Here is a 12,970-nt window from a genome sequence, read left to right as displayed (position 1 = left end):
GCGGACGGGCGTGATGTTGGTTACTACCCCCACCCCTACCATCCTGTGCCATTCCGGCCTTCATAGTTGCTACTCGCAAACAGCACTTGCCCCAACAGCCTGTCAAGGCTACACAGGGGGTGGGGGGTCTTTGTCTTTGGTGCACGTCAACACGATGCCCCCCCGTGACAGCGCCGTTTACGATCTCAAATCAAGGGCGGTGACCATCGTCGTCTCGATGACCGCTTATTTCGCGCGCGTGATTGCAAAACCTCCGTCTCGCGTGCTGAGCGTCATCTATTTATTATTATTATTTGTATTGTTGTTGTTATTATCCGAGCGGGTCGCGCGACTGCCCGAGAGGGTCGATCGGCCTCGAACGAATGCCCGGCGAGGTGTGTGGACATCGCCGCTCACGGAGACACAAAGACGGCGGTGGGGGGGGGCCCGTGTTGTTCGCTGCCCAGCCAGCCCCCTGGGTGGACTGCTCGCTAACAGCACTTGCCACCCCCCACCCCTTCCCCCCGACACTCTGTTGAAGCTATGGGGGGGGGGGATCGTTGTCTTTGTCAATGTGTAGGGAGCGGTGGCGCAATGGTTAGCGCACTGGGTTGCGAACCCGGCAACGCGAGTTCGATCCCCTGCTCACCGCGTCGACGGTGAATGTTTTAATCGGTCTTGGGTATCCCCTAAGTCGGCTCAGCCTCAAATAGGCTACCTGAGGCGGAGTGTAATTATCGGCAGTGGGAAGACAAAGGCGGTCGGGCGTTGTTCTGGCCACACCTACCTCGCCGTGTACCGTTCCGGCCTCCAGAAGCGCTCGTTGACAGCTCTTGCCCCAAAAGGCTCTACGGGGGAACTTTGTCTTTATTGTTGTGTGTGCGTGCGTGCGCGTATATCATAATCAGCCATGGCCAATCCACTGCTGGATGAAGGCCGTCCCAAACCTCCACAATATCTCACGATCCTGCGCTGAAGTTTATAATCCACCTCGCACCTGCACATTCGAACGATCTTCCTTGCTCCATCTCCTCGGCACGCGTCCTCCATTGCGTTTAATGCTCTCAACACATTCGTGACATTAACAACAAAACCCCGGACATGAACATGCCCCTGCTCATTTGCGCGTATTGATCACTGGAGTAATTACGTCCGAGAGTAATTTATCGTCCTCGTTTATGTCTCCTCTCTCCAGCTCCACCAGGTCCCCCCCCAGCAGGAGAAGCTCAGGTTGTGTCGTCACCGCCACCACCACCACCACCACCACCACCCAACCGCGCGCCATCACTGCGTCCGGGGTGGTGACTCTCTGTGACAGACGGTGTGTCTCGTGATGCTGGACGTCTGAAGAAGCAATTAACTTAAACCAAAAATAATCAGTCGACCAGCCAGCTAACCAGTCAACCAGCTAACCAATCATCCAACCAGTCAACTAACAAAGCAACCAAGCAAACAATCAGCCTGTCGGCCAGTCAACTAACAACTATCTAGGTAACACATCGACCATCCAAACAACCAACTACCCAGCCAATCAAATGAAACATCAAGCATTCAACCAATTAACCACCCAACGAGTGAGCCAATTAAAAATTCAACCAGTCAACTAACTAACCAGTTAACTAACTAACCAACCTCTCAACCAACCAGTAACCCAATCAACCAGTTAACCAACTAACCAACCTCTCAACCAACCAGTAACCCAATCAACCAGTTAACCAACTAACTAACCTGTCAACCAACCAGTAAACCAGTTAACCAACCATTACAACCAATCCGCCAAGCAACTTTCCAAACAACCAAGACAGCGAACGAGATAGCTGCTCGCGGTCCACGGCCGTGCAGTGGACTCGTCTCACTGCACTCGCAATTTGACGACTCTTCGTCGACCCAAATGTCGCCGCGCACGCCGGTACGGGGTTGAGTGAAATAGTTACCCGGTGCCGGATTTGAGTCACCCTTCGACAACTGATGTGAGCCACTGTCCACGCACCCATCGCCGAGGCTCGCGGCGAAAAGCTCCTCGAACCGTCGCGCCTACCGCTCCACAGCGGTCACGTTGTGCCCCCCGTGAAATGTGTAAAGGATGCATGTTAAAGTCAGCGCCTGGGCTGGAGAAAATAAAGACAGAGCGTGAATACTTCCGCGGCAGCGTGTAAGCACACGTTGCGTATCAGATATTGTACCGAGAAATAATGGCCGTTTTCTCCGGATTGTAAGACGCAACCCCCCCCCCCCACCACACACACACAAACTCGTGCCGTGTGTGTCAATAAAGTTATACGGCTCTGATTATTCACACACGCGCGCGCACACATCTACCTGATTATAAGACGCACCCCCCCCCCCACCACAAACTCGTGCCGTGTGTGTCAATAAAGTTATACGGCTCTGATTGTCCACACACGCGCGCGCACAACTACCGGATTATAAGACGCACCCCCTCCCCCACTCCTCATCACCGTTTTAAAATAGAGGGAGGTGAGGCGAGGGGAGAGAGTGCGTCTTATATTCCGGAAAATACTGCAACTACGGAACCCCCCCCCCCCCACAATTATGAATAAATTGTTTTCGTCATTGACGCCGGTTTGCAAAGCAGTCCGGAAGGTTCCACCATCAACCAAATTCTACTCGGACACAAATCGCGTTGTGATGCTGTTGCTGCTACTACTGCGTTGGAGGTGGTGCCGTACAAACACAATTAACAACAATAACAACAACTTCAACACGTCTCAGCGCAGGGTGTGTGTGTGTGTGTGTCTGGGGGGGGTCCTTAAAATAATATATAAATATAATACGCGACGTTTTGAGTTACGGGTCTCTTCTTGAGCGTGAATTTGCTATGTGCATAACCCAGCTGGCATTAATTGCACAATAATTGTCACGCAATTCACCGTAGTTTGTCACGTGCAAGGAGACGGAACCGCGAAAGTTAAATTGTTCACTTAGCGTGCCACCGGTCGGGACTCGTGGCGTCCCAGCAACCGCCGATAAAACACTCTGGAGCTAACTTTTTATTATTATTATTTACAGTTACTAGCTCGACATGCGAATATACTCGACACGTGCGGAACGAGGCATTTAAAATATTGGCGATTAATTCCGCCTGGGTAAATTCATTGATATAGATGCGCCTCGTTAACTAAATAATGGTGCGACCTTTTGAATGCACCGGTGAGCGACGCTGGTGAGTGTGAATATATTTGACAAGACACTATGTTTGTTTTTTATTCATGAACTTTTAATCGTCGTACTGCACGGTGTAAAATATGACGAAATTTTCAATGAACCATTTCTTTGTTTACAATATTAATGGCAAGTTATGAAGTGGTTTTAGTGTGAAATGGTAGTTACGAAGGCTGGGAACGACATATTCGTAGTAGTAATATTTCTAAATTATTCAGTAAACGAACTTTCAATATGTGAACGAATCTCCAGGAAGCCATCTACTTCGTATAACGAGGTATTTACTGCATCTACAGAGACTGAATTTCGTCTTCTGTATATATATATTTACCTTATGTAATGTGCGATGGGTTTGTTTTTTTGTGTTTCAATTGTGAAGGAATTTTAATTGGGCTGTAAACATGGGACAGATATATACGCACGAGCAAATACACACACGTGCGCACGCGTGTGTTTCATTTATTAATGCGTACATTGCGTGTGAATGGAAATGCAACTCCAAAGAGCATTGTATTGTAACGAATGCTGCAATATTGTAATCATACCAACATTGTAGTACGAATACAAACACAACCAGTATTGCTGACCCCGCAATGGATACGCTATTGATTGTTTATAATTGGGATGGGATTTGCGTTGTAAAAAAAAACACAAGATAGTCATCGATTTTTAGCTTTTTTTCCCCTCTTCTGGATTTTCGGACGATGTTTAAAATGTGCGTCTTATTTTTTGTGTTCTTTGAGCGGGCGCCCCACGTGATTACAAAAGTGACGTCACACTGCACGCCTGCGCGTCACGCATCCCATCCGCGACACAAGTCACGCCGCCTCCCGTGACGTCAGACATTTAGGATCGATCCTAAACGCAACAACAACAAAATGTAAAATAAGCAATAAATGTTTATATGTAAATTAATAGATAATACCCGCGAATAAAAGCGCGCTATAACGAATCAGCGTTGTAGGGGACTGCGCTCAGAGATTTACACAGCATTCAGATCATCCGTAAATGTCGTCGCTTGCAGGCCCGATTTTCGATTCTTCTTTTTGTCATGCTAACATGAGTGACGAATTGGCCACGTTCTGTTTACGTGACAACCCTTACTCGTTGGCTGCCCGGGAAACCCGTGTCTAGGTTAATACCAAGTTGCTCTTTGCGTTGCTGCTACTGCTGTTGTTGGTCACTCGGGGATATGCGTCTTGTCGACGAAGCGCTGACGTCTGACAGAACCAACGTGACTTTGTGTGACAAAGCCTGGCTCTGCTGATGAGACCCAGAGGCGGGGAGGGAGGGAGGGGGGGAAACCCACTTCTGAGTTTTAGTTTTGTAAACAATGTTGCTGCTGCTGCTGGATAATGTTGATCCGACAGGCTCGCAGGCTAATAACCAGAGGCTGATGAGCAAAGCAAATGAGAGACGCACTTTTCGTGCTTGTGTGTGCGTGTTGTATACATAGTTGGGGAGCGGTAGTGTAGCGGTTAGCGCGCTGCGCTGCAAACCTGGCCACCCGAGTTCAATTCCCGCCCACGGCCAACACCGGTGATGATTATCTGAACCGGTCCTGGGCTTCCTCTAGGTCGACTCAACCTCAAATGAGTACCTTGTGCGGTGTGTAAACTTCGCCACTAGGGAACACAAAGGCGGCCGGGCGTGGTGTTGGTCACCCACCCCCTCGTGTGCCGTGTCGGCCTTCATAGGTGCTCTCTCACAGCACTTGCCCCAACGGTCTGTTACAGGCTATACGGGGGATATTTTTGCTAATCTTTGTATACATAGCCACTGGGGAGACAAAGGCGGCCGGGCGTGATGCTGGCACACTCACACCACTCGTAATGACGTCCCGGCCTTCATAGGCGCTGCTACTCGCTCCGAACGGCGCCAGCCCCAAGAGCCTGTGAACAGGCTACACGGGGCACCTTTGCTGATGCTTTGTATTCTACGATGCCGATTTAAAGGAACGCGTCCTGCGCTTTGCGTGTGGGCGCGCGAGCTTCAAATAGCAGCCGCAATAGGCGACGTTTCGGGCAAGGGGCCCCCTTCCTTTAGTCGCTTGTTATTGTTGTTGTCGTCTTTATTTCGCTTGGCCAAACTTCTTCTGACTCGGCGTGTGGGCGCGCTCCGCTCGACAAGATCGTGGTCACGTCTCCTCCCCTACGCGCGCGTCTTCTCGTCTCGTGCGCGCGAGTTTCTGTGAGCGCGCGAATTAATTCCCCCACGAACGGACGCGATTTGTTTGTCTGTCTGTCTGTTGTTGTTATTACACACTTGTAGTACTGTGCGTGGGGAATCACGTACAGTCGTAGAGCGGTTGACACACGCACACACACACACAACGTACACGCGGAATACTGTACGTAGCGTGTTGGTGGGTGCGAGAGTGGGACGCTGAGAGAGAAAGGGGTAAGGGAGGAGGTGGAGGAGGAGGGAGGAGGAGGAGGAAGGGCGGCGATGGGGGGGGGGTGCTGAGTTGGGGGAGTAGGAGGAGAGGACGGGACAGCGGGAGGAGGTAAGAGGGAGGTGGTTGGGCCGAGGGAGCCGTGTGGAGATTGTGATGAGGACAAGGGGGGTGCTGGGTGGGGTGGGGGGTTGGGGTTGGGGTGATGAACGGGGTGGGTGCAGGGTTGCAGAGGGAGGTGATGGCAGGGGGTTGAGGTTGGGTAGGGTAGGAGAGGGGTATGTATGGTGGAGGGGGGGGGTGAGTGGAAAGAGATGGGGGGGGGGTCACAGGGTGGGGGCGGGGGGGGGAGCTGTCAATCACCGAGCCGCTGCCCAATCGCGTGCGTCCGTCGAGCAGAAGTGAATGTTGGTGCGGTGACGTCACGCGCGCCAGGTGTCGCGCGCGCGCGCGCGCGGCCGCCGTCCCCGCTCGGAGCGGCGCTCCTATTAAGATTGGGGCGAACCTCGTGGAGTGGAGAGTCGGGAACCACAGCGGAGGAGGAGGAGGAGAGAGAGAGAGAGCTCCAACGCTCTCTCCACTCCTCTCTCTCCACTCCTCTCTCTCCACTCCTCTCTCTCCCGATCTCTCTCTCTCTCGCCGCTTTGCGTCTCGCGCTCCGAGCCGACCCTCGCCTGTTCACTCCATCCCGCTCAATGATGCGCTCCGTAACTTTTCTTGTCGTTGGTTAGGTAACTTAGCGGGGTATTGCAACGCGAGTTGGGGGGGGGGGTGGGTGGGTGGTGGAAGGGGGGGTGGTGGTGGGTGTGTGGAAGAGGGTGTGGTGGGGGGAGAGATTTGTGGGTGGGTGGTGGTGGGGTTTAGGAGGAGAGAGAGTGAACTCAAAAAGGAGGGGGGTGGTGGACATCACCCCCCCTCCCCTCCTCCACCACCGGAAAAAAAGACGCAAACGAGAGCTGAGCCGCGGAAAGAAAGCAAGGAAACAGCGGTTAACCCAAAAAAAATCCGCGAAAGTGTTCAGAGAAGGCTACGAACATCAACAACAACAACGACGACAAACTCCTTCCTTCTCCGCTCGAAATGGAATCGTCGGCCGCGGCGGTTAAACGAAACCAGGCGCTGAGGCTGGTGGACCTTGCCGTGAGCCACCAGCACGCGTGCCAGACCCTCGCCGGCTCAGCTTTCAGCGACTTCGCCGGCTACCCGCAGTCGCAGCCGCTCACTCACCCCTCCGTCGACGGCACAGCGGGGGGGTCCCAGGCGCCGTCGCACGCATTCGGACCGCCCGGGGGAGCCTCCGGAACCGCCCTTAAATTAAGCCCCCCTCCCCATCTGCCGGGACACGCCGATCTCCTGACGGGGTCCCACCACCACCACCACCACCACGCCACCACCACCACCGCCGCCGCCACCACCGCGGGTGGCTTTAGTGCTTCTGTCGCGGGCGGGGTGGACTATGGGAGTCCCGTGGGACGTGCGAACTACTCCGGCGGACGAGACTTCATCATACGCCAGAACATCACGGCAGCGGCGGCGGTGGCTGCCACAACAGCGATGCCCGGCCTCAACGACCCGCTCGGAGACGGCGTGATCAGCGGAGGAGGAGGAGGGGGAGGAGGAGGAGGAGTTGGTGGCGGTGGCCAAGGGCACAGGGAGCAGGCGCCGCACGGAGGCGGTCACGGACTCAACGGGCAGATGCGGCTTGCGCTGCCGCTCGACGTTTACGCGCGGCATCACCACCACCACCATCACCACCACGCAGAGTACGCAACGCAGCTCGGTCGCCCCACCGACCCCTTCTCGGCTGCGGCGGCCGCGGCAGCCGCGGCTGCGGCGGCTGCCGCGGCCGCAGCGGCCGCGGGATCGTCGCTCCACGGATTCAGTTCTGGCGCCTTCTTCCGCTACATGCGTCAGTCCGTGAAGCAAGAGCTGCTGTGCCGCTGGGCAGAGAGGGGTTCTGTCCCGTCCCTGCAGCAGCATCATCACCATCAGCAGCATCAGCAGCAGCAGCAGCAGCAGGGAGGAGCGCCCAAAGCTTGCGGGCACACGTTCGCGAGCATGCACGAGTTGGTGGCGCACGTCACGGGAGAGCACGTGGGTGGGCCCGAGCAGGCCCACCACGTGTGCCACTGGGACGAGTGTCCCCGCGAGGGGAAGCCCTTCAAGGCCAAGTACAAGCTGGTGAACCACATCAGGGTGCACACGGGCGAGAAGCCCTTCCCGTGCCCCTTCCCCGCCTGCGGCAAGGTGTTCGCTCGCTCCGAGAACCTCAAGATACACAAGAGGACGCACACAGGTAAACGACACTCCGCTCGCGAGTGTATGTGTGTGTGTGTGTGTTTTTAGGTGGGAGTGTGTGCACACGTGTGTGTATGCGTACACGTGTGTGTAACGCGAGTTTGTGTAACGCGAGTTTGTGTGTACATGTGTGTGTGTACACGCGAGAGTGTGTATACACGTGTGTGTGTACACGCGTGTGTGTGTACACGCGTGTGTGTGTACACGCGTGTGTGTGTGTACACGCGTGTGTGTGTGTGTGCACGCGTGTGTGTGTGTGTACACGCGTGTGTGTGTGTACACGCGTGTGTGTGTGTACACGCGTGTGTGTGTGTGTACGTACACGAGAGTGTATGTACACGTGTGTGTATGTACACGTGTGTGTGTATGTACACGCGTGTGTGTGTGTACAAAAGTATGTACACGTGGGTGTGTACACGTGGGTGTGTACACGTGTGTGTGTGTACACGTGTGTGTGTGTACACGTGTGTGTGTACACGTGTGTATGTGTACACGCGAGAGTGTGTGTACATAAGTAGGTGGGGTGGTTGATGGGATGTGATGAGTGGGAGGATGCCACGGGGGGGGGGGGGGGTTATGGTTGGGTCTACGGGAGGGAGAGTGCTTGCTGGACGGGTTTTCTGGATGGGTTTGGGATGGGGTTGCTGCTGCGTTCGCCAAAGTAACGCGTCCCAAAGTAACGTCAAAGTAACGCGCCGCAAAGCAACGCCCCCCAAAGTAACGCTTTGTTGCGCGACCAACGGACTCGAGCACGCGTTGAGCGAGAGTTAGATGTCTGCCTCGGGTTTCCAGCTCTCGTCTCGAACATTCATCGTCGTCATCATTGTCACCGTCGTCATCATCACCATCGTCATCATGACGACGATGACGACGGTGACGATGATCACAAGCGACGGCGTGCTACAACGCATATCAACAAACACATCCAATGCGGAACGTCAAACTGCTCGTCCGTCTATTATCGTGAAGCTATAACGGCAATGCACAGTCGAGTGTGCTTCGTTTGCCCATCGGAGGCAACAAGAAGTCTCTCACTCGACGCTCTAGCTAATACGGTAGTTTCGGCAGGGTCACGCCACACCGGGATTGTTTGGCCCTTTGGATGCAATCAATAGATTAAAGTATGAGAAACCGGATGAACCACAAACTACCCCTCCAGCCCCCCTCCTCCTCCAGCACCGCGGATGTCTGTGCGGTCCACGAGTTTGCTTGACCGTCTCCGCATGTTGGGAACCCGGCTTTGGGATCATCTCGAGGTAGGGGTGGTGGGGAGGCGGGCGGGGGGAGGGGGGGCAAGGAGTGGGGGGGGGGTGGAGAAGGGGGCCTTATCGGTGGTACTCGTTTCAACCCGTCAGGTCGTCTGTACTGGAGCCGCTGTTGGGTCGGCGCTGCGAAGGTCGGAGGGGCTCACGATCGGGTTGGGAGTCTCATGGGAAGGGTCAAGAGTCGCGTCTAGAGCGACCGCCTACCCGCTAGAGTGACCGTCTTCTACCCAGTAGAGCGACTCTCTACCCCGGCTAGATCGACTCTCTACCCGTGTAAAGCGACTCTCTACCCGGCTAGAGGGATTCTCTACAGGCACGAGTGAATGTCATCTACCCAGTAAAGCGACTCTCTACCCCGGCTAGATCGACTCTCTACCCGTGTAAAGCGACTCTCTACCCGGCTAGAGCGACTCTCTACCCGCTTGAGTGAATGTCATCTACCCAGTAGAGCGACTCTCTACCCGTGTAAAGCGACTCTCTACCCGGCTAGAGGGATTCTCTACAGGCACGAGTGAATGTCATCTACCCAGTAGAGCGACTCTCTACCCCGGCTAGATCGACTCTCTACCCGTGTAAAGCGACTCTCTACCCGGCTAGAGCGACTCTCTACCCGCTTGAGTGAATGTCATCTACCCAGTAGAGCGACTCTCTACCCGTGTAAAGCGACTCTACCCGTGTAAAGCGGCTCTCTACCCGTGTAAAGCGACCGTGTAAAGTGACTGTCTGCCACTGACTGTCTTCTACCGGGTAGAGCGACTGCCTACAGCACAGAGCAACTGTCAACCCGGGTAGGGCGACTGTCTACCAGATAAAGCGACAGTCTACCAAGTATAATGGCAGTCAACCCAGCATAACGACAGTCTACTCAGTTTAACGACAGTCTACTCAGTTTCACGACAGTCTACTCAGTATAACGACAGTCTACTCAGTATAACGACAGTCTACTCAGTTTAACGACAGTCTACTCAGTAGAACGACAGTCTACTCAGTTTCACGACAGTCTACACAGTATAACGACAGTCTACTCAGCATAACGACAGTCTACTCAGCATAACGACAGTCTACTCAGTTTCACGACAGTCTAATCAGTATAACGACAGTCTATTCAGTGTAACGACAGTCTACTCAGCGTAACGACAGTCTACTCAGTGTAACGACAGTCTACTCAGTTTCACGACAGTCTATTCAGTGTAACGACAGTCTACTCAGTTTCACGACAGTCTACTCAGTTTCACGACACTCTACTCAGCATAATGACAGTCTACTCAGTTTCACGACAGTCTACTCAGCATAACGACAGTCTACTCAATATAACGACAGTCTACTCAGTTTAACGACAGTCTACTCAGTATAGCGACAGTATACTCAATATAACGACAGTCTACTCAGTGTGACGACAGTCTACTCAGTTTAACGACAGTCTACCCAGCATAATGACAGTCTACTCAGCATAACGACAGTCTACTCAGCATAACGACAGTCTACTCAGTTTAACGACAGTCTATTCAGTATAACGACAGTCTACTCAGTTTCACGACAGTCTACTCAGTTTCACGACAGTCTAATCAGTATAACGACAGTCTACTCAGTTTCACGACAGTCTACTCAGTTTCACGACAGTCTTCTGCGTAAGTCATCCACGTACTGTCAGCCTTCAGCCTTGCATACTGCTCGCTCTAAGTACTGCTCAATCTAAGTACTGCTAAATCTAAGTACTGCTCAATCTAACTACTGCTCAATGTAAGTACTGCTCGCTCTAAGTACTGCTAAATCTAAGTACTGCTAAATCTAAGTACTGCTAAATCTAAGTACTGCTAAATCTAAGTACTGCTAAATCTAACTACTGCTCGCTCTAAGTACTGCTAAATCTAAGTACTGCTAAATCTAAATACTGCTCAATCTAAGTACTGCTCGCTCTAAGTACTGCTCAATCTAAGTACTGCTAAATCTAAGTACTGCTAAAGTACTGCTAAATCTAAGTACTGCTAAATCTAAGTACTGCTAAATCTAAGTACTGCTAAAGTACTGCTAAATCTAAGTACTGCTAAATCTAAGTACTGCTCAATCTAAGTACTGCTCGATCTACGTACTGATCGCTCTAAGTACTGCTAAATCTAAGTACTGCTAGCTCCAAGTACTGCTCAATCTAAGTTCTGCTAAATCTAAGTACTGCTAAATCTAAATACTGATAAATCTAAGTACTGTACTGCTAAATCTAAGTACTGCTAAATCTAAGTAGTGCTAGCTCTAAGTACTGCTCAATCTAAGTACTGCTAATCTAAGTACTGCTCAATCTAAGTACTGCTCAATCTAAGCACTGATCGCTCTAAGTACTGCTCTCTCTAAGTACTGCTCAATCTAAGTACCGCTAAATCTAAGTACTGCTAGCTCCAAGTACTGCTAAATCTAAGTACTGCTAAATCTAAGTAGTGCTCGCTCTAAGTACTGTTCAATCTAAGTACTGATCGCTCTAAGTACTGCTCTCTCTAAGTACTGCTCAATCTAAGTACTGCTAAATCTAAGTACTACTCGCTCTAAGTACTGCTCAATCTAAGTAATGCTAAATCTAAGTACTGCTAAATCTAAGTACTGCTAAATCTAAGTACTGCTAAATCTAAGTACTGCTCAATATAATCACTGATCGCTCTAAGTGCTGCTCGCTCTAAGTACTGCTCAATCTAAGTACTGCTAAATCTAAGTACTGCTCAATCTAAGTACTGCTTAATCTAAGCACTGATCGCTCTAAGTACTGCTCTCTCTAAGTACTGCTCAATCTAAGTTCTGCTAAATCTAAGTACTGCTAAATCTAAGCACTGATCGCTCTAAGTACTGCTACATCTAAGTACTGCTCAATCTAAGTACTGCTACATCTAAGTACTGCTCAATCTAAGTACTGCTCAATCTAAGCACTGATCGCTCTAAGTACTGCTCTCTCTAAGTACTGCTCAATCTAAGTTCTGCTAAATCTAAGTACTGCTAAATCTATGTACTGCTCAATCTAAGCACTGATCGCTCTAAGTACTGCTCGCTCTAAGTACTGTTCAATCTAAGTACTGCTAAATCTAAGTACTGCTAAATCTAAGTACTGCTCAATCTAAGCACTGCTAAATCTAAGTACTGCTCGCTCTAAGTACTGCTCAATCTAAGTACTGCTAAATCTAAGTACTGCTCAATCTAAGCACTGATCGCTCTAAGTACTGCTCGCTCTAAGTACTGCTCAATCTAAGTACTGCTCAATCTAAGCACTGATCGCTCTAAGTACTGCTCGCTCTAAGTACTGCTCAATCTAAGTACTGCTCATTCTAAGTACTGCTCGCTCTAAGTACTGCTAGCTCCAAGTACTGCTAAATCTAAGCACTGATCGATCCAAGTACTGCTATCCATGGGTGATGTCAACCCTACGTTCTGTTATCCCTACGTTCTTAGCCCTCTTAACTGTTCGTCATTACGTATCATCATTATTATTGTTAAGAAGCATGAGTCAGGAGTTGCGCGACTCTTCCTCTCAACTGAGACACAAAGCGCGTATTTTTACCGGCCCTGTATTTCTTTCTTTTTTTTAAAGCAGGGTGGGGTGGTGGGGGGACTGCGTCTTATAATCCGGTGGGTGCGTGTAAGTAAGTGTGTCTGTGCGTGAGAACAGATTTTGCTGTTGTTGCGTGGACCCGTTATTGAAACCGGGTAAACAAAAAAAACCTGGAGCGGCGTCTTTAATTCCGGAGAGTTTTCTAATCTGGAGAATTCGGTACCGATGTTTTTTTTTTAGGTTCGTGTCCGCGCACGGTTTGCAATTCATTCCTGTCTGCTTTATTGAATCTATCTGTGCGGAGTTTTGGATATCACCCCCCTT

The 12,970-nt window shown here is 51.4% G+C and overlaps 1 protein-coding gene across 1 annotated transcript in view; it reads left to right on the top strand.

Annotated features, from left to right (window-relative positions):
• The first annotated feature begins 6,392 nt into the window (after window positions 1–6,392).
• Window positions 6,393–12,970, top strand: part of LOC116952492 (zinc finger protein ZIC 4-like) — a 39,729-nt gene continuing 33,151 nt past the window's right edge. The window contains exon 1 of the mRNA XM_032971883.2: window positions 6,393–7,853. Coding sequence (XP_032827774.2) covers window positions 6,638–7,853 — 1,216 coding nt within the window. The 5' untranslated portion in view covers window positions 6,393–6,637. The remainder of the gene's footprint in view (window positions 7,854–12,970) is intronic.

This window comes from Petromyzon marinus, chromosome 47 (assembly GCF_048934315.1).
Source record: "Petromyzon marinus isolate PM22_M1 ecotype Great Lakes invasive population chromosome 47, UKy_Petmar_22M1.pri1.0, whole genome shotgun sequence".
In the NCBI taxonomy this organism is placed as follows: domain Eukaryota; kingdom Metazoa; phylum Chordata; class Hyperoartia; order Petromyzontiformes; family Petromyzontidae; genus Petromyzon; species Petromyzon marinus.
This window is presented reverse-complemented; position numbering and strand designations above follow the sequence as displayed.